A 26,731-nucleotide genomic window follows, 5' to 3' on the forward strand; every position below is an offset into this window, starting at 1 on the left:
GGCTGCCTCGCTCAGTGAGACGGAGGCTTATGTAACTAACGGTCCTCCTCATCCTCCTCTCCTTGGCTAGCTAACACAGCTGGGCCTTGGGTCTCGACAGACACTGGGGAGGAGCTCCTCATCAACCCCACTAGGGAATACAGATTCCAGCTTCTAATCTTCAGGCTTTCCTCTCTGGGTTCAACTTCACATTGCTTTTTTATTTTTTTTTACCATATTTCTGGAGGATCTTTAAGGGGTGTTTTTTTGTGTGGATTTTACAAGAGGGTGTTTTGGATATGTGCACCCTCACGGACACCTCCAGGTTACAGGGACACACACAATTTGACCTGCGTACATGTCTTCTTCGACACACACCTGTAGCAGGTGGGATCGACGTCTGAGACTTCCTACTTGTCTCCCATTGGCTCAGGGATGCCCCGACCAGGAAGAACAAAGTCTGAGCGTCCGTCTACGAGCACATTGGCGTTTTTAAGACTCTGTTTGGACTGAAGGGACAGCCATTTATTGAATAAGGAAACTAGCTGACTTTCAGAGCAACTATAGGACTGCCTGATATCCGTCTCCGCTGATTTCTAGCTCTCGTTTTGACGTTGTTTTGTTTTTCCTGTCTCATCTGACGATTGAGCCAACCAGGAGGCAAAATACACAGACAAGAATCCCACTTGGCCACAATCAAAGACCATTTTTGCTATACCTCTCGCTCTCTCTCCCCCCTCTTTCTCTCTTTGTTTTTCTCTTTCCCTCTTTCTGCATATCAACTACCTGTTTACACACTAGACCAGCTCCAGTGATAGCCTACCTTTCTATCGAGGCAGAACATGAACGATTAAGTTGCTATCTTTTTATATCTTTACCTGCGACAAATCAAAAACCTTGCAATCCATCTCTACCTCTCAATCGCTCCATACCCTTTTAAAACCTCTGTGTCAGAACCAAATCGATACTCAGACGGTCTATATCACAGACAGAATAGTCAACAGACTGAACAGGCTACCGACTGAACAATCGATGGACGGTACAATCTGTCATCTTAGTCTGGAATGGGAAGACGGTTATTGGGTCTGAATGTCATTGAACTGAACCAGAGTTCTTTTAAATATTAAGTTATTGATACGGGCTGTCATTGAACAGGCTATGTATAGCAGGTCAACCAAAGCGATCCGCCTCATCCTCTGTACCTAACTGACATTTTGACCTCCAGAGTTGAGTGTTTTTTAAAAACCATTTATGAGTCTAGGGACTAGAGGAGAGTAAGATTGTAAGAAATAAAGAAGGAATTTCAGTTAAAACCGCTTCACCAAATCATATACGTTATGCTTTACTAGGACATACCTCTTATTTTCTTTTGAACAGGGACAGTCCAAGGTTTTTATATACCACACCGAAACAATCAAGCCATATCACAGCTTTTTTATTGCACTATTTTCTTGTTGTATCGTAAAATCACTAAGCCTTCAATTAAGTTATTTACCTCTCGCACGCGCACATTTCTTGATATTCCTTATATTTACCCAAATCCACTGTAAGGAACCATTTAAAGACTAAAGAAAAACCAAGCAATTTAAAAGTATCAGCCTTGAGATTGACACACAATTGAGCAGAAGTTGTTGTTATTGTCCTCCTATATAAGCCAGTAATTCAAGCATAGAGCAGCATGGGCTCGATTTTATAAGAACACATCTTTAAATAGTGGCTCTGTTGATCTACTTTTACGTTTACAAAGGCATTACAGTGGAGGATCTTTAAGCCTCTTGCAGCTGTCCGAGTCCATCTCAATCAAATACCCCCCTCTATCTCTGTCTTACCCCCTCCTCTCAGACAAGGCCAAAGGTCAAGTTGAATAGACATCCCACAACTTTTAAGCAAAGGGACAGATTTTGTTTTCTGAACACACGGTTTAGGGAGGGCGAATCTACCCTTTCTTTCTTTTTGTCCCCCTCTTTCCGGTGAACATGCAGAGGTCTTCTCTCGTTCTGGTCCGATTGAGAAGGGGACTCCTCTACCTCCCTCTCTAACCCCCTCAATCCCCCTCTCTCTCTACGCCCTTTCTCTTAATCTATAATCCATCCCTCCATCCACACACCCCAAACAAATCCCCCTACCCCCTCATCCCCACCTCCCCCCTGGGTGGGGTAATTCCACCGTCCCCCCCCTCCCCTCTCCCCCTGTGTGATGCCGGGCAGCAGTAAGAGTGGGGGTGTGGGTGGCCTCCTCGCCCCCCACACCGCCTCCCCGTCCCGGCCACTTCGCCCGTCCCGCTACGTGCCCGTGTCGGCAGCGACGGCCTTCCTGGTGGGATCCACCACACTCTTCTTCTGCTTCACGTGAGTACAACCAAACCACCACCACCCCCCTCCCCCCGCCAGGTCACACACACACACACACACACACACGTCATATACACACGTCATACACAGATGCTCAAATGCACAGCATGTACACATCCTACACAAGTCACACACACACACACACACACAAGACCGTCTCCTCAAACACACCCACACCTTAACATAAACACTTATCACCACACACACCCTCACTTGGTTAATTCTCTGCCTTCCTAGAAAGACAGACGCGCATAAATTCCGACCCACACACTCCTCCCACACACCAGTCCCCTAGGGCCTGCCTGTAGTGTGTGACAGGTAACGTTATTGAGTAATGTAGTCAGTCAACCCCTGGCAATGGGACAGAACAGAGCAACGTCAGACGTAAAGACACACACTCATAAACCTAGACACACACACTACTCTCTCTCTCCACACACACACACACACACACACACACACAGTTGAGTGTGTGACAGTACTAGTAGTGCAGAGTAAGACAGGACAGGTCAGGGTGTGTCTGGAGCGGCCTGTCAGTTCATAGCTCTACTCCATATTACAACAACAACCACCACCATGCTGGAATAGAGGGAAAATAGGCCAGCATCTGTCACCCTTAATAAAGAGCTGTCTTTTTCTCTCTCTCTCTCTCTGTCCCTGTCCTTCTATATCCATCTCATCCCCTCTCTCTCTGTTGCGATCCGTCTCCCTCTGAATTTGCTCAACTCGGTTTAATCAGCAAGTGCTTTATTCACTAGACGAATGCGCGGCCTTTGCTAAACCTAGCATGAACTACCTCGCTCGCTCTCTCTCTGGGTCTTGGCCCGTTGTCCATGCAACAGGTGATCTCCATATGTGGGTCACCCCGTTCCCATGGCAATGAGACAAGCTCTTCCTAAACAGATACTGTTGACAATTTTGCGTCTGTACGGCCACTGCCCTACCTGTCAAACACACCTACTCAAAGAATGTCAGCCCTGCCACTAGGTTTGCTATAAAGCTGAGGGTGGGGCTGGACAAATGTAGCCACTCTCAAATTCATAGATGGAGCTTACTGTCACCAATACTGCCGTGATATTCCTTCCTTTATTGAGGTGTTATTTAACAGGGCTTTGCTGTGGTTCTTGTTATGAATAAATACAAAGGATCTAACTTCTTTCTCCTTCCCTCTCTTTCAGGTGTCCATGGCTGACGGAGCAGTTCTCGGTTGCCGTGCCGATCTACAACGGTGTCATCTTCCTGTTCGTCCTGGCCAACTTCTGCATGGCCACATTCATGGACCCGGGCATCTTCCCCAGAGGTGTGTGTGTGTGTTGCACAGATTTATAACAACACCTACCTCCCATCCCATGCTCCCTGCAAACTCTGTATGACTGTCTACTGCCTATGCTATGTAGTATGTATATGTGTGTGTGTGTTCATGGTGATCTAGTAAGGGTGTGTGTTCATGGTGATCTAGTAAGGGTGTGTGTTTCATGGTGATCTAGTAAGGGTGTGTGTTCATGGTGATCAAGTAAGGGAGTGTGTGTGTGATCTAGTAAGGGTGTGTGTTCATGGTAATCTAGTAAGGGGGTGTGTGTTCTTGTTAGTGCATTAACAGTGTGTGTGTGTTCATGGTGATCTAGTAGGGGTGTGTGTTCATGGTAATCTAGTAAGGGGGTGTGTGTTCTTGTTAGTGCATTAACAGTTGTGTGTGTGTGTGTGTTCATGGTGATCTAGTAAGGGTGTGTGTGTGTTCATGGTGATCTAGTAAGGGTGTGTGTGTGTTCATGGTGATCTAGTAAGGGTGTGTGTGTTCATGGTGATCTAGTAAGGGTGTGTGTTCATGGTGATCTAGTAAGGGGGTGTGTGTTCTTGCTAGTGCATTAACAGTGTGTGTGTGTGTGTTTATGGTGATCTAGTAAGGGGGTGTGTGTTCTTGCTAGTGCATTAACAGTGTGTGTGTGTGTGTGTGTTCATGGTGATCTAGTAAGGGTGTGTGTTCATGGTGATCTAGTAACGGTGTGTGTGTGTGTGTTCATGGTGATCTAGTAAGGGGGTGTGTGTTCTTGCTAGTGTATTAACAGTGTATGTGTGTGTTCCTCCAGCGGATGAGGATGAGGACAAGGAGGATGATTTCCGCGCTCCACTCTACAAGACGGTGGAGATCCGAGGCATCCAGGTCAGGATGAAGTGGTGTTCAACCTGCCGCTTCTACAGACCGCCCCGCTGCTCACACTGCTCCGTGTGTGACAACTGTGTGGAGGTATATATACACACACACACACACACACACACACTGTCTCACATAAACATACAGCTGGACAGGGTCAAGTATGTCATCACGTATCAGCTAAAGCAGGGCTCTCCAACCCTGTTCCTGGAGAGCTACCATCCTGTAGGTTTTCCCTCCAACCCTAATCAAGCACACCTGGTTGATAAGCTAAATCAGGTTTGTTACAACTGGGGTTGGATTGAAAACCTACAGGAGGGTTGCTCTCCAGGAACAGGGTTGGAGAGCCCTGCTCTAAAAAGATGCCTTTTGAACAAACCTTGATGGAATGAGCCCTCAACCCCCAGGGCTTCAACCCTTGCTATTATAGGTCATATATAATATCCTCCACTATCCTATGGGACCAGAGAGGCGAACATCCTTGCTGGGGTGGGGGAGTGGGGCGCCAGAGAAACAAAGAGTTGGACGCTCTTGTGTAAAACTCTCGTCCGATCCAAGTAGAAGTGAAACACGCGTACTGGACACAAACTGTGGAGATGCAATCTACTGTCAGTGTCTCACCTAAACATACACAAACACAAAATCTTGCACTATCCCTTTAACTTTGCACAGTTGGCTCTAACTCGCCCTTTGCTCCTCTCCCACATCTCTCCTGTCCCCATCCCCTCTCTCCCCCCTCCAGGACTTTGACCACCACTGCCCGTGGGTGAACAACTGTATCGGCCGGAGGAACTACCGTTACTTCTTCCTGTTCCTGCTGTCCCTGACGGTCCACATCATGGGAGTGTTTGGCTTCGGACTGCTCTACATCCTCTACCACACACAGCAGCTGGACAGGGTCCACTCTGCCGTCACGTATCCTGTACATAGGTGGGGGGGGGTGGAATGTCCTAAAGGCCAAGGGTGTGGATGTTTTGGTGGGGTTGGGGGTGTGTGTTTTGTTGGTTGGATGTATAGGTTGGTTCATGTGAGTATTTAATTTTCAACACATTTCGGAAGTGTTAAAGTCTATGGCAGCATCCCAAATGTGCCCTGGTCAAAAGTAGTGCACTATGGAAAGAATAGGGTGCCATTTGGGACGCACACTATGAGTGTGTTAGTTGGTGTCTCAGTGTCTCTGTTCTCTCCTTAACCCCTGGTCTCTCAGTATGGCAGTGATGTGTGTGGCTGGTCTCTTCTTCATCCCAGTGGCTGGTCTCACTGGCTTCCACATGGTACTGGTGGCCCGGGGGAGAACCACCAACGAACAGGTACAACACACACACACACCAGGAACGAACCACCAACTAACAGGTATAACTGTCCTTTTCAAAGTGCTTTTACCTCTGTCAGAAATGTCCTAATAGCCAAGAGGCTGGAACCAAAGCTGGCAGCTCCCTGGACTAGAATTTGCCCTGCAATTGCGAAGATGAGCTGTCATCACGTACATAGTGAGAGATATGCTTATCACAGAAAAAAATCTGCATACCCCTTGAAAACTGAGATAGAGATAAAAATTTAAATCAAATCAAAGTTTATTTGTCATGTACACAGAATACAACGGGTGTAAACAGTGCAATGAAATGCTTACAGATAAGGCGATGTTAACTTATTCATGTCCATTCTTCTCCTTGAGGAGATATGTAGACCCCTTGTTTGCGTCAGATCCAACACTACGCCCAACCCATCCTAAACAATCACACCCTCTTATCTGACGGGTTTTTCTGTCACATACCTCTTTTGTTGTTGTCCGAGAACTAAACCGTTGGTGTGCGTTTATGTTGACGTTGTTCTTAAAGGCCCAAAACAGTTCATCTCTACAACGGCCCTATGATAATCCTTGAAAATATGACTCCTCTATCCCTCCCTCCATCCCGGTCTCCCTCCATCCCTCCCCTGAATGAAAATGCACAGGTCATAATCTCATCAAGGAGAGAGGATAATCCTCTGTCCTCCTCTCCCTCACCCCCCCATCCCTCCCTCCCCTCTATTTATCCCCCTCTTTTATTTGACGCTCCATGTTTGATGTTTACACTTGAAATATGTTGTATTGATGAATGGATGATACCTTGAGAAAAATGAATTACCTTTTCTTGTTTCTCTCTTTCTATATCTTTATCTTCTCTCTTTTTCTCTCTTTTTCTCTCTCTCCCTCCTCTTTTTCGCTCCCTCCCTCCTGTCTTTTTCTCTCTCTCCTCTTCCTCCATCTTTCTCTCTCTCTCTCGCTCTCCCACAGGTGACGGGGAAGTTTAGGGGAGGAGTGAACCCTTTCACTAATGGCTGTTGGAAGAACGTTTCTCACGTGCTCTGCAGCTCCCAAGCACCCAGGTCTCTGTCTCATTGTTGTCTATGAATTTATACTAATAGTAATGCAACAAGATGTACACTATCAGTTCAAACAGTGTATTGAGCTGCGGTCATCCCTGCATGCTATTAGGGGTTTGATTGATGACCGAGACTAGGTCCTCTCATAGAGATGGATAGAGGACTCTAGATGGATATAACCCGTTTTAGCCTGGACATTTCCATTGAGGGCTTCCACCTTTTTTAAAGTAGTCAACTGGGTGATATTTCCTATGGGTTGGGAGCCATCAGTCAATGATCAGAGCATTGTCTTCTTCAAATTGGGTTGCCTTTAGTTAAAGGGATTTAAGCTAGAACACTGCCATCTAGTGGCCACAATAACTGAATGACATGCATTGGTTCAGGAAACCAATTGTATCTTTTTTTCAAACACAAAATATGAAAATGGACTACTTTTAAATGGAGATAACCTCAGTGGCGCTGCCTGTGCTGTTACAGGCACCATAATGGCACAGATACAAAGATGAGTCCTCTATCTATCTCTATGGGTCCTCTTCATCCTCCTCATGTGCTTCTTGCTCTCCCTCATCCGTTCCTTCTCTTACTACTCTTTCTCCTTTTAATAATATGATTTGATTTTGTCTTCATCAGGTACCTGGGGAGGAAGAGGAAGCTTCACAGTGTGGTTGTCCAGCCTCCATTCCTCCGGCCACAGCTCACTGACACCCAGCTGGCCGCCAAGGTCCTCGACAACGGTATCCACGGAGACCTCCACCGGGTATGACGCGACAAAGACCCATACAGACACTCGTTTACGCACGTGCCAGACGCACACACACTCATGCATATGCACGCATACACTCACGATCTGTATGTTCATTAGTCCTTCTTGCTCTCAGCATTGGGAATGGTTATTGCACTCCAGTTGTCACTCTGCCACGGCACTGTGCTGTATAGACTGACATTTATTCTATTAAATTTCATTTATTTTCTGTCTCCTTCCCTCCTTCCCTCCTTCCCTCCTTCCCTCCTTCCCTCCTTCCCTCCTTCCCTCCTTCCCTCCTTCCCTCCTTCCCTCCCTCAGTCTAAGAGTAGTCTGGAGATGATGGAGAGTCAGTCGTGCGATGCGGAGCCCGCTCCTCCACCCAAACCAGAGCTCAGGTACCCCGGCCTGTCCAGAGGCCACCACGGGCAACACACAGAGGGTACGTACACACACACACACACACAAACACACATTAAAATGTGGTCCTCTGTAGCTCAATTGGTAGAGCATGGCGCTTGTAACGCCAGGGTAGTGGGTTCGTTCCCCGGGACCACCCATACGTAAAAATGTATGCGCACATGACTGTAAGTCGCTTTGGATAAAAGCGTCTGCTAAATGGCATATTATTATATTATTATTATTATTATTATTCTTAAAACACACTCGCATTGAAACGCATGCACAGCTCACACACTCGGTTCACCAGAGTTGTATTCATTACTACACACCGTGGGAAAACGTTTTGGAAAAGGTTAACAAGTGTTTCCTGTTGGACAAGTTCAGGTAGTCCCTCCCTGTTTCAGTTTGTTTTCTTCCGTTTGGTGGCTAATGAACACGACCCAGGTTGTTGCTGTAAATGACAGTGTTATCAGTCAACTTAGCTGGTAAAATGAAGTTTATGTATGAAAACAATTATATACCTGAGTTCATGTATTTAAATCGCTCTCTCTTCTCTACCTCTTCCCCCTCCCCCTCTGTGTCTGTCTGTCTGTCTCTCCACAGAGAGTAGTCTTCTGAACAAAGCCCCGCCCACACCCACCATGTATAAGTACAGGCCGACCTATAGCAGTCCAGGAAAGAACCACACTGCCCTCACCCATGCCTACGCCAACCAGGTAACACACACACACTGTCTTAATGCCAACCAGCTAGCTCGCGCATAAAGTGACTGTGTGTCTGTGTGAAAGTCTGTGTCTGAAAGAGAGTGTATGCTGTGTGAGGTATGATCCATATCAAACTACTCCGGTAACACACACGTCGTTCTCTCTGACTCAGCTTTATATGTTATATATCAGGGATCTCATTGGCTGCCTGCCTGCCTGTCTTTAATCGTTTGATTTGTTATGATTTGTTAATGCATCTCTGTTTTTTACTTGTGGCTTCTTTTCCTGCCTTTTGATTGGTTACTCAGTGGCTTTCAGTTGAACAGTATCAGTAAGTGAATGCTGGACTATTTGTCTTTATTTTCTTTAGTTTGAGTGTGTGTTATTAGATCTAGTTACCCAACCCTGTGTGTCATCTTTTAGCCTATAGCTTTCCCCACACTGTTGTAGAAAATATTCTCCCCTAGCTATTTCTTGTTGTAGAAAGATTTTGTGGTAGTTCATTCACATATTAGTTCATTTTTATTTGACCTATTTTACATGTGTGGTATGTTTCCTATATGTCACACAATCTGATTATAATTCCCTTAAATCAATTCTGGAATCACACAGTGGACTGTCAATGGCCCAGCTGCTGTTTGACGTTAGTAGTAATAGTAGAATGTGTCATTTCAAAATGTGGTTGTGCATCAGCAGTTTTTCTCTTGTTATGTCAGTCACTGATAGTCAGTCAATTAGCCCATGTCAGCAAAACATGTTTTAGATTGCTAAGTTAGTTTAGCAGCCAGCTATCTCAACATGTTATCATGGTCGAATTACCGGCCGGATATCATATAAAAAACTGCAAACACCCCCCCCCCCTCCCCCTTGGCAAAATGAGTAGAATTGCATGAAATTAGTTATAAAATAGCAAAAACTTCTCTCTGCCCCATGGCGAAATGTGTAGAAGTGCACAAAATTCACTTTAAAACATTAAAATGTTCTCTCTGCTGTCAAGAGGGGGGCTACTAGAATGTTGCGAGTTGTCGTGATGAGTTCAGATTCTTTTGTGGCCCCCACCCCTATCAAAGTTGAAGATCCCTGCCTTATAAAGTGCAATACTTTTGACCAGGTCCCCATAAGGCTCTGGTCAAAAGTAGTGCACTATATAGGGAATAGGGTGCCATTTGGGATGCAAGCCATGTGTTAGAAGAGCTCTATCAGGAGCAGGGGAAGAAGATCGTTTTTTTTTTTCTCTATTAACTCTAATTGTGTTATCTGTTAGCCGGGCCACAACAACATCCATTTCATTAACTCTTATGCTGTGTCCCAAATGGCACCCTATTCCCTATACAGAGCCCCGTGGGCCCTCATCAAAATTAGTGCACTAAATGCAGACTAGGGTGCCATTTGAGACACAAGCTTATTGTTTCACTGGGCACACATGTTGCCCCCCTCCTCTCTATCCCACAGCCATCTGGCTATATATACAGTGTGTGTGTGTTTCAATGTTTTTATTGAAGGTGTGGGACTCTTCTGACCTATGTGTTGTAAAGATAACATCATGTAACAGAAGCCATGTGGGCATTCTAAAAGTTCTAGGGCTATATATTCTTCCCCGTACAGACCCCTTGTGTGTAGTGAATAGTGAAGCCCATGCATCTGGTCTGAAAGAGTAGTTCCCTTTCCCGATGTCTCGCCTTGTTCTTCCCACTGTGGTGTTATTGGTAGTGGCCTAGTGCTGTGTCTGTAGAGTTGGACATCCAATTCTCATTCCACTTTCCAGTGTGGGATTCAGTGACAAGGATAGAGTTAACACGACTTTATCTTCTCTCCCTCTTTCTTTCTCTCCCTCCTCCCTCTTGCTCTCTTCTTTCTCTTCATCTCTCCCTCCTCTCCTCTCTCCCTCCACCTCTTTCTCTCTCTGTCTCCGTCTCTCTCCCTGTCTCTGTCTCTCTCCCTCTGTCTCTGTCTCTCTCCCTCTGTCTCTCTCCCTCTGTCTCTCTCCCTTTGTCTCTCTCCCTCTGTCTCTCTCCCTCTGTCTCTCTCCCTCTGTCTCTCTCCCTCTGTCTCTCTCCCTCTGTCTCTCTCCCTCTCTCTGTCTCTCTGTCTCTCTCTCTCTCTCTCTCCCCACCAGATGAGTCGAGGGGACAGTCTGAAGGAGTCGTCCTCTCTGCTCCAGTCCAGCCAGCAGCCTGGCTTCCGCTCTGAACCCAGTCTGGATGGGAGAGAGGCCCCAGGGGAGAGAGGAGGATTGGGAGGAGGTGGAGACAGACCTGGAGGAGGGGGTCAGTAGGGGGGCACCAGGGTCAGGGGGTGGCGGTATCCCCGGTTACTCCCTAGGGGGACGTTCCTACCCCTCCTTCTCAGACCCAACGGTTCTATCTACCGGCGGAGGGGGAGGGGCTTCCCGTTCTTCCAGTGTGCGTTCTGGCCCTGCCCACAACGCGGCCCACGTCTCCGAGGCGACGACCTCCACGAGCTACAAGAGCCTGGCCAATCAGACGCCTCCGCCGCGCAACGGCAGCCTATCGTACGACAGCCTGCTCACGCCCTCCGAGAGCCCCGACTTTGAGTCGGCCGCCCCCGACATGTCGCCCGGGCGCCACCATACCCCCATCCCGCCCGGCCCGGGCCCTGTCCTGGGGTACTCCTCCCCCTACCTGTCGGCCCAGCTCAGCCAGCAGAGAGACGCAGAGCTCCACCAGCCCTCCGCCTCCTCGGTAGCCCTCCTCTCCTCCCCGCACCGTGCCCACTATCTCCGCGCCTCCTCCTCCTCCCCCCCGCCTCTCCCCGAGAGGGAGCGACTCCTCCAGGAATCGCACAACCACTCTCAGCCCCCTCCCTCCTCCGCGGCCCCCCAGCCCCCCCACCCACACCACCACCACCATCACCACCACCACCACAGCAGCCACAGCTCCAGACACCCCCGCTTCTCCCGGCCCCCGCTCCTGTCCGACTCGGCCGCCCACCACCATTACCCCTACCGCACCCGGTCCACGGACACCCCCCTGGCCCCCTCCACGCACCCCCCGCGCTCCCCCCATCCCCCGCCGCTGGGGAAGTCTCTGTCGTACTCTTCGGCGGCGGCAGCAGAGATGCAGTACCGGATGGTGCGCAAGGCGTCGGCCTCGGTCGGAGGGGGAGGGGCGGGAGGGGGAGGGGGGATCCAGGCACCTAAGTGAGTAACGGCTCTGCTCTTTACTGACTGACTGCAGCCCGCTGCCTCCTTCTTCTCCTCCTTCTCCTCCTCCTTCTCTTCCTCCTCCTCCCAGGCTCCTGTGAGTTCCTTTTCCTCTCTTTTTTTCCGTTCTCTGTTTTCCACTCGTCTGTAGAGTCGGTGCTTCTCCTCATCCCTGCTTCTGTTGTGTGTTCGGTTCCAAATGGCACCCTATTCCCTATAAAGTGCACTACTTTACCACGGCTCTGGTCAAAAGTAGTGCACTCTCTAGGGAATAGGGTGCCATTTGGTACGTACAATTTGTCTGTAGTTGTTCCATTTAGTTTTTCTCTGTCCCGAACGGTCTCCATCACCTGTCCCTGTTCCCTTTACTATGTAATGGTGTTATTACTAGACATGTTACTGTATCACAATACATGATGTAATGGTACGCTGTTCCCTATATAGTGTACTGCTGTTGACCAGGGCCCATAGGTTTCTGGTCAAAATGCGTGAACTATTTAGGGAATAGATTGCCATTTGGGATGCAGGAATTCCTTGTTTTTAGCATGTATTATGGTCATGACAAAGCAATTTGTGGACTTTAATCTTCCTATAAAGTTTTTGATTTGATAAATGTTTTATTTTATCTCAAAATGCATTTTGTCCTGCATAGATCATGGTTGTGTTATTGCTGTAGTTGTGGATGTGTTTTATCCTGTTGCCCTCTGTGTGTTACCATTGTCCAGCATGACGTCCCTCTGTTTGACTATAGGATTACAGTGGAAGATATCTGTATGTACCAGCCCTTGGTCACCCCTGCATGATATGGATATATCCTATCGCTTGATTATGAATGCTTCCAAAATGGCACCCTATTCCCTATAGCCCTTTGGGCCCTGGTGAAAGGTAGTACACTATATTGGGGATAGGGTGCCATTTGGGATACACCCTATGAGTGTGCGCTCTTCCTCTCCAACCTCTTAACTAATCTTCCTCTTCTTTTCTCTTCCTCCCTCTCTCTCGTTCTCTCTATCCAGGGATGAGATTCAGATGAAGTTGTTCAGCCGGACGAAACGGTCAGCCCAGGTCCTCCCTTTCCTCCTCAGGCTCCACCCCTTCCTCCCCCTCTCACCCAATCAGCATGTCCACTCGCCCGGACAGGCTTATCCCAGCCCTGGAAACACCCAGAGCCCTGCCCACAAGCCGGGGGGCGGGGTGAAGAAGGTGACGGGCGTCGGCGGGACCACCTATGAGATTTCAGTCTGAGTTTGACGGGCGGCGACTCCGACTAATGGCATCAGGGGTAGGAGGTGAAGGAGGGGTCAGAGATGGACTGATGATATTTCTGCCTCTAAGACCCTTCAGGAGAGAGGAAAGCTTTTAATAAACAGACGTTTTAAAAGTTGGGTGATAAAACTGACTTTTCTTGCTCCTCTTCCAAACGTGATGGACTCCGGACTTCCCCTCTCGTTCAGAGACCTCCAGTCAAGGAACTACAGAACTAATCGGGAGGAAGTTGTTTAACCAATCACATTCAAGAACACAATGCACCATTATGACATGGTGGGCGTATGGGCCCAGGGAGCCAATCATATCCCTGAAGAGGCGGGACACTTTGACAATCCACCAATTTCTGGGCGGAATGAACTCTGGGAATGGTCGACTGACAGTTATGACTGGGTTTGCCTTTTATTGGATAAAACAAGGAAGATCAACATGGCTGCCTTTACACAGGCAGCCCAATTCTGATCTTTTTTTGACCAATCAGATCAGCTCTGAAAAGAGCTGATGTAAAAGGATCTGATCTGATTGGGCAAAATAAATCTGAATTGGGCTGCCTGTGTAAACACAGCCCATATTTAAAAAAAATATGTTCATTTATTAATTCATTCATAAATGTGTAATGATTCATTCTCTGTACAGAATTATATGGTTTGGAATTTATGGTGATTTCCTCCAATCAGTGGCATTTAAAGGTGACCGCGGCATGCTCCGGCCACTATCGACCACTGTGATTGGCTAGTGACCTCGCTGCCATTCTCTCACGACCAATCAGAAATGGAGATGCTAAACTGTAGTAGACGGGTAGGGTCATTGGTGAATTTCGTTTTGCCTGGCCCTGTGCCCTGGGAGGGATTTCACTTAAGGACCAATGGAATGGTAAAAAAATAAAAATACCTGACCAGTGACGAAATCGTCAGGTCTGTACTTTAAGGATGGAGCAGCCTTTTCTAAACAAACCTTGGAGCAATGGCCTTGAAAATCAAGGAGAGAAGTGTTTTTTTTAATTTTACTTATTTAATTTCAAAATGTTCTTTTATATGAATTTATATATAGCTGTTGATAAGATCAAGATTTTTTTTAATGGGCTGATAGGGTTTTTCTGCTTTGAGTTAATTTAAAAATTGTAACTGAACAGGAAAAAAAACTGTTGCCGCGTTCACGTGCTAGTCAGAACTTGGAAATGTTTGACTTGCTAACTGCTTTTAGTTTAACACGTGCCGCGTTCAACCAGTTAGCAAGTCAAAAATGTCAGTTTCCTAGTTCCGACTAGCCCTTGAACGCGGCTCATTTAGATTGATGGCTGCACCAGCCAATCAGAGGCTGTGTTTTGAGTCTTCAGCCAAAGAGAGGAGCTGGACAATTATGGTTCAGCCAATGGGAACCAATGTATTTGATAAAAGAAGGCAATGTAGCATTTTTAAGTCCTTTGATACACAGTAACCACTCGATTTCTCGTGGGGCATATTTCAGAAATACTCTGTTGTACTTTGTTTACTTCTGAGCTTTGTAATGGTTGTGTCTGAAATGGCACCCTATTCACTATGTAGTGCACTACTTTTGACCAGGGCCTATAAGGAATAGGGTGCCATAACACACACAACCAAATATTTGTTTTATTGGTCCAGATACTGACATCTCTGGTTGCCTTCCACTAGCTGACCTATTGGGAAAGTAGCGAGAATCACATGCTTTGGCGCGACCAATCCAGAGAGGGCAAGTGATTCATATCAGCCTACTCTTTTATTTGTTAATGGTTAAACCAATGAGATGAGCAGCTGAAAGTAACACCCTTTTTATATTTAATTTATACTTTTCTTTGCAAGATTTTAGGACAATTTACAGGGCATTGCTTTAGACTTACAGTTTGTTTGACCAGTCAGAAATGGGCTAGGACTAAAAGAGCACGTCGCCCAATGAGAAGGCAAAGATGTTTGACTGCCATCAGGAACAGCCAATGCCTTTTGCAGATGATGTTTAGACAAGTACGGGCCTGGGACTTGGGTGTTTGAAATTGGAAGAAAAAAAAAGATATGTACTGTATAGAGCTCTGTGTGTGTGTGTGGGCGTGTATGTGCGTGTGTTTGAGCATTGGTAATAAAGTCTTTAAAACCAAAGGCAGCATGCTTTGTTCTGCTTGTAGTTGAGGTTGCTGATGTCTGGCAACACATGAGGAGAAAGCACCGAACACAGGCTACTTACTACACATTCAGAGTAGAACTTTGAGCTGGACCAAAGGATTCCACTTTGGCTATGAAAAGGTAAATTAAGGTTACTTAAATAGGTACGTTAAGATGATCCAGTTACAGTATATTTTCATGCACCTTTAACAGAATTTCTTCCACACAGGATACAGAGAATGATTATGGGGTTTACATCAGCCAGTGGTGCCTGTAATTACTTCTCAGGTTCATTTGTAGGGAGCAAACCCCTACTGGTGGGGCTGAAAACTTGGCTTCATGTCTCGCCTCCCTCCATAACTCTTAAATGCCGTCACTATCACAATGTACCAGAAGGTGGTAACAAAATGTAGGTTGTGAATTATGCCACATTGCCACCAGGTGGCGCCAAAACGTACATGTTACTGAGACGCTTAAATCCCCATTTATCTGTGATTATAGTACTGTAGCGCGACTTGAAATGTAAAGGCAATGTTCCCGCGTTTGCCAGACTCAATTTATTAATGTACACATTTTTATTGCATAAAAAAAAACATCACGTCGGACACACCTCACGGTTTCATCTCAAGCAGCAGGTAGGCTCACCCATTCACGCATTCGCAGGAGCAAATACACAATCTGAACAGAACGTTGAGACAGACAGCAGGATTATACAGTAACCAAGGGAATGTCAAACGGGTAGTAAAATGTATGTTCTGTTACATCGCCTAGAAGAAGTGCTACTTCACCTCAATTTACACTTTTCTTTGCACTGGTGTAAAAATGTGTTTTGTCAACAATTACAAAATGACAACTGAGTTTTAAAAAAATAATTAAGACGTGAGTGTTTAGACAGAAGCCAGCCCTGAAATGGGAGCTTTTTAAAGTAAAAAAGTAATTCTACCTATTCTGTCAGGTAGAAGAGTGAGGGATAGAGACTAGCACTACCTACCTCAACCTTCCACAACTCCATCGCTGATATGGCTATTTTGTGGACAACACTGGTCTAGTTCTAAAATGGAATTGGCGTTAATAGCAAAACGCTCTGTTCTCTCCATCCTCATCTTTCCCTTCAGCGTCATCTTTAACTGAAAACTATGATTAGGTGACAATAACAGAACTCACAGACAACCACTTTTTATGGAAGAAAAAAAACTAGCTAATATATATTTAACAATTCCCTCTCAAAGACAGCCTTTTAGGACAGAGACCGTGGTTCATAGACACACACCCGATCTTATCATCATGGACCCAATTGGAGGTAGGTAGATGGCTTGAAGTGTTTGACCATGTCTTAACCAATAGAGTAGACATGCAGTGAAGAGCCTTTGACAGCAATTGGCTAATAAAGGAGACATTTCGAGCCAATGCCTGGCATTGGTCCAATATGAAACATTGTCAGCTCAGTCTCCCCATATTAGGAGATAGGGTCAATCAACGTTTGCGTCTGAAATAACTAACCTGTGCCCCCACACATTGACTCTGTACCGGTACCCCCTGTATATAGCCTCCCTACTGTTATTTTACTGCTGCTCTTTAATTATTAGTAATTTTTTACTTAACACTTATTTTTCTTAAAACTGCATTGTTGGTTAAGGGCTTGTAAGTAAGCATTTCACTGTAAGGTCTACACCTGTTGTATTCAGCGCATGTGGCATATCACATTTTATTTGAAATGGCACCATATCTCACTACTTTTGACTAGTGCACTCACTATATAAGGAATCGGTTGCCATTTCGGACAAAGCCAATGTAACTTCAGTTAAATAGGTGCATGCAATTTGGCTCACCAAGCATGGAACGGACTGAGAGTGTAACATTCACTCTATTCTAAATCAAGTGAAACACTATGAACGGAGTGTATCATTGTAGTGTTCCAAGATGAAGCCTAAATCAAATGCACTTAAAAGTTAAGTCATAAATTACACCCTTTTCCTATATAGTGCACTACTTTTGTAGTATTGCACTATATTAGGTAACAGAATGACATTTGGGACGCGCCCGCTGATGAGCATAGAGGTTCTCCAGGGAACTGGTGGAAAGATTGATGAAACTGTCATAAGTACGATGGAGAGACATACAAATCTAACTGTACAGTTTAGATTTAAGTTAGTTAATATTGAATTAATCATAACAATAATTAAATTATTTTGCAACTCAAATCTTGTTGCATACAGTATACAGCAAAACAAAAAGGATTCATAACAATCATGTGTTTGTTCCCTCGATAGAACATCACACCCCTCCAGCATCAGCATAACGCCAACTAGTCCCATTGTGATGTCACAGCGTTCTTCTGAGGCCACTACCCATGACAATTCTATTTGTCCTTCTTGGTCTCAGTCTCCTCCTCCTGGGCGTCGACCTCTGGCTCCTCCTCTTCGAGCACGGGCGGGAACTGTGATTCGTTGATCTTGTCGCTCCGGTCTCCCTTGGACTTGTTGAGTTTCTTGGACTTCTGGTAGAGCTCGTTCAGGTTGAACTCCCGGATGATGTTCTCCTGTTGAGAGGGAGATTGAGTGTGTGAGAGAAAGAGAGCGAGAAAGAGTGTGTGTGTGTGCATGTCTGTTTGTATGCGTGTGTGTCAGGGTTTCAGGACATTTGACTGGCAGCATTTTAATTTACCGGACATTTGAGAAATTGACCGGAGGTACAGTCGTGGTCAAAAGTTTTGAGAATGACACAAATACTAATTTTCACAAAGTCTGCTGCCTCAGTTTTGATGATGGCAATTTGCATATACTCCAGAATGTCATGAAGAGTGATCAGATGAATTGCAATTAATTGCAACGTCCCTCTTTGCCATGAAAATGAACTTAATCCCAAAGAAACATTTCCACTGCATTTCAGCCCTGCCACAAAAGGACCAGCTGCCATCATGTCAGTGATTCTCTCGTTAACACAGGTGAGAGTGTGTTGACGAGGACAAGGCTGGAGATCACTCTGTCATGCTGATTGAGTTAGAATAACAGACTGGAAGCTTTAAAAGGAGGGTGGTGCTTGAGATCATTGTTCTTCCTCTGTTAACCATGGTTACCTGCAAGGAAACACGTGCCGTCATCATTGCTTTGCACAAAAAGGGCTTCACAGGCAAGGATATTGCTGCTAGTAAGATTGCACCTAAATCAACCATTTTTCAGATCATCAAGAACTTCAAGGAGAGAGGTTCAATTGTTGTGAAGAAGGCGTCAGGGCGCCCAAGAAAGTCCAGCAAGTGCCAGGACCGTCTCCTAAAGTTGATTCAGCTGCGGGATCGGGGCACCACTAGTGCAGAACATGCTCAGGAATGGCAGCAGGCAGGTGTGAGTGCATCTGCACGCACAGTGAGGCGAAGACTTTTGGAGGATGGCCTGGTGTCAAGAAGGGCAGCAAAGAAGCCATCAGGGACAGACTGATATTCTGCAAAAGGTACAGGGATTGGACTGCCGAGGACTGGGGTAAAGTCATTTTCTCTGATGAATCCCCTTTCCGATTGTTTGGGGCATCCGTAAAACACCTTATCCGGAGAAGACAAGGTGAGCGCTACCATCAGTCCTGTGTCATGCCAACAGTAAAGCATCCTGAGACCATTCATGTGTGGGGTTGCTTCTCAGCCAAGGGAGTGGGCTCACTCACAATTTTGCCTAATAACACAGCCATGAATAAAGAATGGTACCAACACATCCTCTGAGAGCAACTTCTCCCAACCATCCAAGAACAGTTTGGTGACAACCAATGCCTTTTCCAGCATGATGGAGCACCTTGCCATAAGGCAAAAGTGATAACTAAGTGGCTCGGGGAACAAAACATCGACATAATCCCATTGAGAACTTGTGGTCGATCCTCAAGAGGCGGGTAGACAAACAAAAACCCACAAATTCTGACAAATTCCAAGCATTGATTATGCAAGAATGGGCTGCCATTAGTCAGGATGTGGCCCAGAAGTTAATTGACAGCGTGCCAGGGCGGATTGCAGAGGTCTTGAAAAAGAAGGGTCAATACTGCAAATATTGACTCTGCATAAACTTAATGTAATTGTCAATAAAAGCATTTGACACTTATGGAATGCTTGTAATTATACTTCAGTATACCATAGTAACATCTGACAAAAATATCTCATAACACTGAAGCAGCGAACTTTGTGAAGACCAATACTTGTGTCATTCAACACTTTTGACCACGACTGTATATGGATTGGGTGCATAACCGGATTAGGGGGTTCACACACTGTGCTCAGAATGACAAATCACATTTAGATTATGGTAATTCATATTAACAGAACATGCAAGTCGAGGATGCTACAATGTGTGGTCCTTTTTTACAGAATTCTGATGTGCACTTTGAGGATTTTAGAATAACTGTCCACATTTAATTTTCCTCAGCCAACAAGACGAGTAACGAACAGCAAAATCACTAGCCTATGTAAATCTACTGCACCCCATAGTAGAAAGGTTGACCTATTCTATTAGTCAGTTTGTTGAGAAAGAAATAGCCTATTCCAAACAGACTCTGGGAAATAGCCTATTCCAAACAGACTCTGGGAAATAGCCTATTCCAAACAGACTCTGGGAAATAGCCTATTCCAAACAGACTCTGGAAAATAGCCTATTCCAAACAGACTCTGGAAAATAGCCTAATCCAAACAGACTCTGGGAAATAGCCTATTCCAAACAGACTCTGGGAAATAGCCTATTCCAAACAGACTCTGGGAAATAGCCTATTCCAAACAGACTCTGGGAAATAGCCTATTCCAAACAGACTCTGGGAAATAGCCTAATCCAAACAGACTCTGGGAAATAGCCTAATCCAAACAGACTCTGGGACAGTTGTGGGAAGGTAGATCCCAAATTCATACAACCAGTAGGCCTCGGCTTCATAAAAAAAAATAGTTAAAGCGATGAGGCTGATGCAACAGATCAGAACGTTTAGCTTAAATGATAATAAACTATTATTTCTTCACATTATAAGCGCAGCAATGCACACAAGGCAGTAGTCTACACACACGTCTTCGTTCCATAATGCAATTAGCAGGAAAACACTGTTGTCAAAAGGCCACCGCACGTTAGCTGTTTCATGTGACGGAGACGAAAATATCAGTTAGAAATGTAGAAAGAGGGGAGATCTAATATGCAACAACTAGCATTGGGTTGCTAATACGACTAGGATTTCGCCTTTGGCTACTGGTCAATGAAAGAAAGTTTATATAAAATAATTGCCTCCACAGATATGGTCTGATTTTGGCAAGGCTACTTTGAAGCAAGGCAATACATGCCTCAATATGTATTAAAGCGTTCAGGTTTCGAACAATGAAGTATATTTTCAAAATGCATACTGCCTCCAGCGCAATGCAGTGGTGTGACGCGCTGATGAAGCCTGCCTTCCGTTGCCTCTGTTTGCATTTGCTGTTTGAGACGCTGCTGAGCTCTTGTGCAGTCTGACAGATTTTCCGCTCAAAGGCTCTGTATCCTATACGCATGTGATAAAATACATAACGAATATACTGTACACTAAATTATGCAAATTAACCTATAGACCGATAAGTATGACCAGTCAAATAGATTTCCATCAACTGGTATTTCCATCAATGAGTAGGTTAAAAAGCATTATTTCGCAAAGGGATGTTTCCTTCTCCCAGACAATTGGCTGGTGCCAATTTTATTCATCTGCTTTTCTATTCAAGTAATTTGTGTGGCTAAAAGCCAGCTATTATCATCTAATGGAAACCCTGGTGTGTGTGTGTGCATGTCTATGTTCTGCTCTGAAGCCACTCCTCTCACCTCAGTGAAGCTCCAGGACACGGCCCTACACTTCTTGTCCACCTGGGGGCGTCTCATCACCTCCTTGCCCCCTGGAACAGCACCAGCGAGGGCAGCTGCTTGGAGAGGGGAGAGGTACTCACCTTGTACCTTTGAGAAGATGGATGGAGGACGGGAAGCAATTCAATGTTTCAAATCACAGACATCCAATCAGAAATCTACTTCACTTAAATAGAATCTATCTGCAGAGAGAGAGAAAGGAGGAAAGGGGCCTACTTCTTTGACACATCTCCATACCGTCCGATGTCCACCTTCCCAAACTTGAGCCCAGCACAGTTATACCTGTAAACATGAGAGAGAAAACATAAATTTCCCAAGAAACTCACAGCAATAGCATTACCACTTTAGTCGCACCACAAACTGACTGGTGATACAAACAGGGCAATATGAGATGGTCTGTTTTGAGACAATCCCGGAGAGGATGTATATTGACGCTAAGGGTTTATGGTGCAATGCATTAAAATGAAGGCTTTTGTCGTGTATAGTGAAGATTAGTCGTTGTCTTACTTGAGGGAGAGGTCTGCGTAGACGGCGGCAAAGGACTGACACTCTGGGGACCAGTTAGCGAAGAACTCTATGATCCACATCACCCTGCTGTCCCTCTCCAACTCATCCTGCAACCGGGTCACAAGTCAGCCATCAATTTCACTAAACGTCACATTTCAAGCAATAGAAATATCCTCTGGGTGGGTCGGTTTTGAAATCACCTGACAAACATACTTTCAACTGAAATGTCAACAACAACCTAATTGGTGTCACCTTCTGCGATCCTGTGAAAGTATGATTTTTGATACACTCATCTGTTTTATTTTCACACTATAACACACCATTACCTTTACTACGGCAATGGTAATATTGTAGAGCCTTAAGAGGTAATCTATGGTACTCACTTCTATGGTCTTGTCACTGAAGTACTTGATGTACTCTGGGCCCATGTAGAGAGGAGGCTTACAGGTCATCAGGAACACTGGAATACACAATCAGTGAGCAGCATGAAGGGTACTTAGCCAATCAGAGAGCAGAATGAGGGGTCATCAGGTTATAGGTCATGTCATCTAACCAGGCGTTTACCGGTATAATTAATTATCACAACAGTAGAGGAGCGTGTGTGTCTATGTGTGTATCCATGTATATGTATGTTAACACCGACTCATTCCAGGGTTTTTCTTTATTTTTACTATTTTCTACATTGTAGAATAATAGTGAAGACATCAAAACTATGATATAACACATATGGAATCATGTAGAAAAGTGTTAAATCAAAATATATTTTATATTTGAAATTCTTCAAATGGCCACCCTTTTGCCTTGATGACAGCTTCATGAGGTAGTCACCTGGAATGCATTTCAATTAACAGGTGTGCCTTGTTAAAAGTTAATTTGTGGAATTTCTTTCCTTCTTAATGCATTTGAGCCAATAAGTTGTGTTGTGACAAGGTAAGGGGGTATACAGAAGATAGCCCTATTTGGTAAAAGACCAAGTCAATATTATGTCAAGAACAGCTCAAAAAGGCAAAGAGAAACGACAGTCCCATCATTACTTTAAGACATGGTCAGTCAATCCGGAAAATGTCAAGAACTTTGAACGTTTCTTCAAGTGTGGTCGCAAAAACCATAAAGTGCTATGATGAAACTGGTTCTCATGAGGACCGCCACAGAAAAGTTACCACTGCTGCAGAGTATAAGTTCATTAGGGTTACCAGCCTCAGAAATTGCAGCCCAAATAAATGCTTCAGAGTTCAAGTAACAGACACGTCTCAACATCAACTGTTCAGAGGAGACTGTGTGAATCAGGCCTTCAAGGTCAAATTGCTGCAAAGAAACCACTACTAAAGGACACCAATAAGAAGAAGAGACTTGCTTGGGCCAAGAAACACGAGCAATGGACATTAGACCGGTGGAAATCTGTCCTTTGGTCTGATGAGTCCAAATTTCGGATCTTTGGTTCCAACCGTCTTTGTGAGACGCAGAGTAGGTGAACGGATGATCTCCGCATGTGTGGTTCCCACCGTGAAGCATGGAGGAGGTGTGATGGTGACACTGTCTGTGATTTATTTAGAATTCAAGGCACACTTAACCAGCATGGCTACCACAGCATTCTGCAGCGGCATGCCATCCCATCTGGCTTGCGCTTAGTGGGACTATCATTTGTTTTTCAACAGGACAATGACCCAACACACCTCCAGGCTGTGTAAGAGCTATTTGACCAAGAAGGAGAGTGATGGAGTGCTGCATCAGATGACCTGGCTTCCACAATCACCCGACCTCAACCCAATTGAGATGGTTTGGGATGAGTTGGACCGCAGAGTGAAGGAAAAGCACAAGTGCTCAGCATATGTGGGAACTCCTTCAAGACTGTTGGAAAAGCATTCCAGGTGAAGCTGGTTGAGAGAATGCCAAGAGTGTGCAAAGCTGTCATCAAGGCAAAGGGTAGCTACTTTGAAGAATCTAAAATATACAATATATTTTTATTTTGTTTTTTGGTTACTGCATGATTCCATATGTGTTATTTCATAGTTTTGATGTCTTCACTATTATTCTACAATGTAGAAAATAGTAAAAATAAAAGGAAAAACCCTTGAATGAGTAGGTGTGTCCAAACTTTTGACTGGTACTGTATGTGTGTGTATGTATAAACAAAGTGTGTATGTACGCACACATTGTGTAGTGCAAGTGTGTGTGAATGTGTGTGCACTGACCAATGCAGAGGGTGAGGTAGAGCAGGCCCATGCGGATGTCCAGTCTGAAGAAGAGGATAACGTTGGCCACCTTACTGAACAGAATGATGTTCCCCACATGCTGTTCCACCGTTACTGAGACAAGGAGAGACGGAGAGGGGTTCAATCAAGTAAACAATGGGGGGGGGAATCTAAAAAGAGAAAGTATTGCATAGAATAAGGACAATTTGCAGGTTGAAGACAATAGTGCACCTGTGGAGGAGGAAAAACAAGGATGATAACATTGACAAAGAACAATAACATTGAGAGAAAGAACAGATGCGAATAGAAGACAGGAACAAACAGTTTTGTAAAACCATGGGTAAAGGAGTGATATGAAGAACTATGAAAAAAGTGAAACGTGTAGAAACGATTTGAGCCTGAGACAGAGGGACAGTTTGTAGTTGAGGCCTAACAAGTGCGGGATTCACTTTAGGGAGGAGGGGGGTGCAGGGAGGGAGGCAGATGAAAGACGAAGGGAGTGACAACGACCAACAGAGCTACAATAACAAACACCACAATGACACCACAAGGTCAACAGACAACACAGTCCTATCATTTCTTCCTATGAATTATCTATTAAAACAGTCCGTTTACAACACTGAACTATTAATTCAAATAGGGCTTTGTGGACAAGACATTTGCCATAGCAGATTGGTTGAATACCTAGAATAATAACATGAGTACAAACAGAAAACAATTTGCTCAGACAAAGTTTAAGGGTCTGAAATGTTAGCCTTGTAGATACAAAAGTGAAACTTCACTAGCAATGTGTGTGGGTACTTGTTTTACTGAAATGGTAACCATGTGTTGAATGTCATGTAAAACAAACATGTCTGCCTGCTGAAGGAGACCCCTAGCTCCAACAGAAGGGGTTTCCACTAGATAGAGCAGCCTCAAAATTGGCTATATCATAAACATTTTTTTTTTTGCTTTTTGGTCTTCATTTAAGGTTAGGGATAGGCATAAGGTTGGCAGTGTGGTTAAGGTTCAAATCCAATTTTAAGAATATCAATTGTAGAAATAGGCGGGGTTTATGACCTCAGCCACGGCCTGTTCTCCCCGCTTCAATCACGTAGGCAGTACAGGAGCATCATGGCAAAAACAGACGACTGGTCAATAGCATCTACCCCCAGACCATCAGGCTGCTGAATAGCCACCACTAGTCAGCTGTACCCTGCAATTACATCTGTGACCCTGTGCATGTGACTAATCAACTCTAAACACTATGTGGCTGTGGTAACTAGTGATGACCAACTGAGGGGGGATGGTCCGTTTTCTAATGTCTAAACACAGATGGGTAGAACTCTGCTAATGATTAACCTTTGACTTTAGCTCTGTATGAAATATTTACATGAGGGAATTAGTGATGTGGTAGTGAGCTGGTGTATTGGTCAAGGATTTGGTATATCAAACTGTACGTCTATGTGTGCGCCTCTGTGTGTCGGCCTCTGTCGGTCTTTGTGTAAGTAAGTAAACAGATGAGAATGGGTCATAAAAGTATGTGTATGGTTGCTAGATCTCTGATGATAACAGGGTTCTGGTTCAGGGCTGACACTTACTAGCTCTTCTGTTTTTCATCATGACGATCGCACTGAGGAACATAAGAATCTCCACTTCTCTCTGTGGAACATGAGAACAGAATAGGATAAACATACAGGTCAAGGCATTTCAGTCTATAAACATTTCATCTTCTGCCTCCGGTACTACCTAGTAGGCGAAACAAGATATTACAGGGTCGGGGCAGGCCTGCAACTAACTCCAGTATTGCCAGTGTCATCCTGTACTTATTTGGGTGGTTTTGGTGCATGCACTCATGGTGGCAGTGGCACTTTCAGCCCAAGAAAAAACAAGGCCCTTGTAGCCTAGTATGAGAGGGGGCACGCACCTGCTAACTCCCCAGTACACCCACCCTTTGCACGGTTCTGTCTCATCACCTGCCCGTTACCTTCCGATCTCTGTTCGGGTTACAGTCTATAGCATCCTTCAATATCGAACCCAGGCCAGCTCCCACCGAATTTCACAATGGCCATTCATGTAGCTAGCTAGCTAACTAAACCCCCCAACTCTGTCATCACAGTTAGCATTGGATAGCTAGCTAGCTCGTTGGCAATCTAGCCAAAATCTTTGTCCCGGCCTAATCACGTGTATCCTTCCTAACATTTCTCAATCCGCATTTTTTACACCATCCAATACTGACCCAGTCAAAGTCGCAGGGGTTGCCATCCTCTCGTTCTGTCGAAAGATGTTCGCAGACGCCTGGCGTCTTGCGGATCATGAGAAACGCGATTGACATGAACAGAGACGCGACATAGTATGGCTTTAGCAGCCACTTGTACACCTGCGGCAAGTGATAGAGGAATGCGAGGAGAGGTGTTAGCAACGCCATTTTCTAATTTAGATACACAAATAAAATAAACTGCGAATTAAAGGGGAGGAAGGATGTGTCCGAGGTCACTGCGGACGAATCCTTGGAAATGATCCCGCCTCCTTTGTGAAATGGTGGTGATTGGCCAGTTGAAAAAACGATGATTGGTAAAATTTTCCGAAAGAGGAAGGGCAAAAGAAAGACCAGACTCCTCCCTTTCCTTCATTTGGGAAAAAAAAGTGGCCTTTTTGGAATACTTTTTACATACAGGGTTTGTTCGACATTGCAGCCGACAGTGCAGGCGACTGCCGACTGACTGATCTACAAACCACCATCCATCATAAATAACTACTCATTTTACTTGTAGATCAGAGTCATTCACACTTAATCCATGATACATTAGGGGTTTGATTCTCTCGAACATGGCCACAGAACATTCGCACTGTCAGAACAAGTTCTGTGCAAAGTCAGCACAATAACTGTTCATCTGGAGCTTCATGAAATGGGTTTCCATGGCTGAGCAGCCGCACACAAGCCTAAGATCTGGAGTGATGAATCAAGCTTCACCATCTGGC

The 26,731-nt window shown here is 45.1% G+C and overlaps 2 protein-coding genes across 2 annotated transcripts; one reads left to right on the forward strand and one right to left on the reverse strand.

Annotated features, from left to right (window-relative positions):
- The first annotated feature begins 1,052 nt into the window (after positions 1-1,052).
- Positions 1,053-15,234, forward strand: LOC121560109 (palmitoyltransferase ZDHHC5-A-like). The gene is given in 14 exon segments (XM_045216895.1): positions 1,053-2,327; positions 3,509-3,630; positions 4,418-4,575; positions 5,225-5,397; positions 5,690-5,792; positions 6,758-6,849; positions 7,477-7,603; positions 7,910-8,030; positions 8,594-8,706; positions 10,811-10,966; positions 10,968-11,854; positions 12,874-12,916; positions 12,918-12,992; positions 12,995-15,234. Coding segments are annotated over 14 exon segments (2,430 nt in total). The 5' UTR covers positions 1,053-2,175; the 3' UTR covers positions 13,103-15,234.
- Positions 15,235-17,362: 2,128 nt separating this feature from the next.
- Positions 17,363-26,296, reverse strand: LOC121560108 (thioredoxin-related transmembrane protein 2-B). Its single transcript, XM_041873147.2, is given in 9 exon segments — positions 17,363-17,776; positions 21,033-21,106; positions 21,109-21,161; positions 21,288-21,353; positions 21,579-21,685; positions 21,962-22,038; positions 23,771-23,884; positions 25,351-25,411; positions 25,989-26,296. Coding segments are annotated over 9 exon segments (921 nt in total). The 5' UTR covers positions 26,178-26,296; the 3' UTR covers positions 17,363-17,596.
- Positions 26,297-26,731: the final 435 nt, after the last annotated feature.

The sequence above is a fragment of the Coregonus clupeaformis genome, unplaced genomic scaffold (genome assembly GCF_020615455.1).
Source record: "Coregonus clupeaformis isolate EN_2021a unplaced genomic scaffold, ASM2061545v1 scaf0844, whole genome shotgun sequence".
Taxonomy (NCBI): Eukaryota; Metazoa; Chordata; class Actinopteri; order Salmoniformes; family Salmonidae; genus Coregonus; species Coregonus clupeaformis.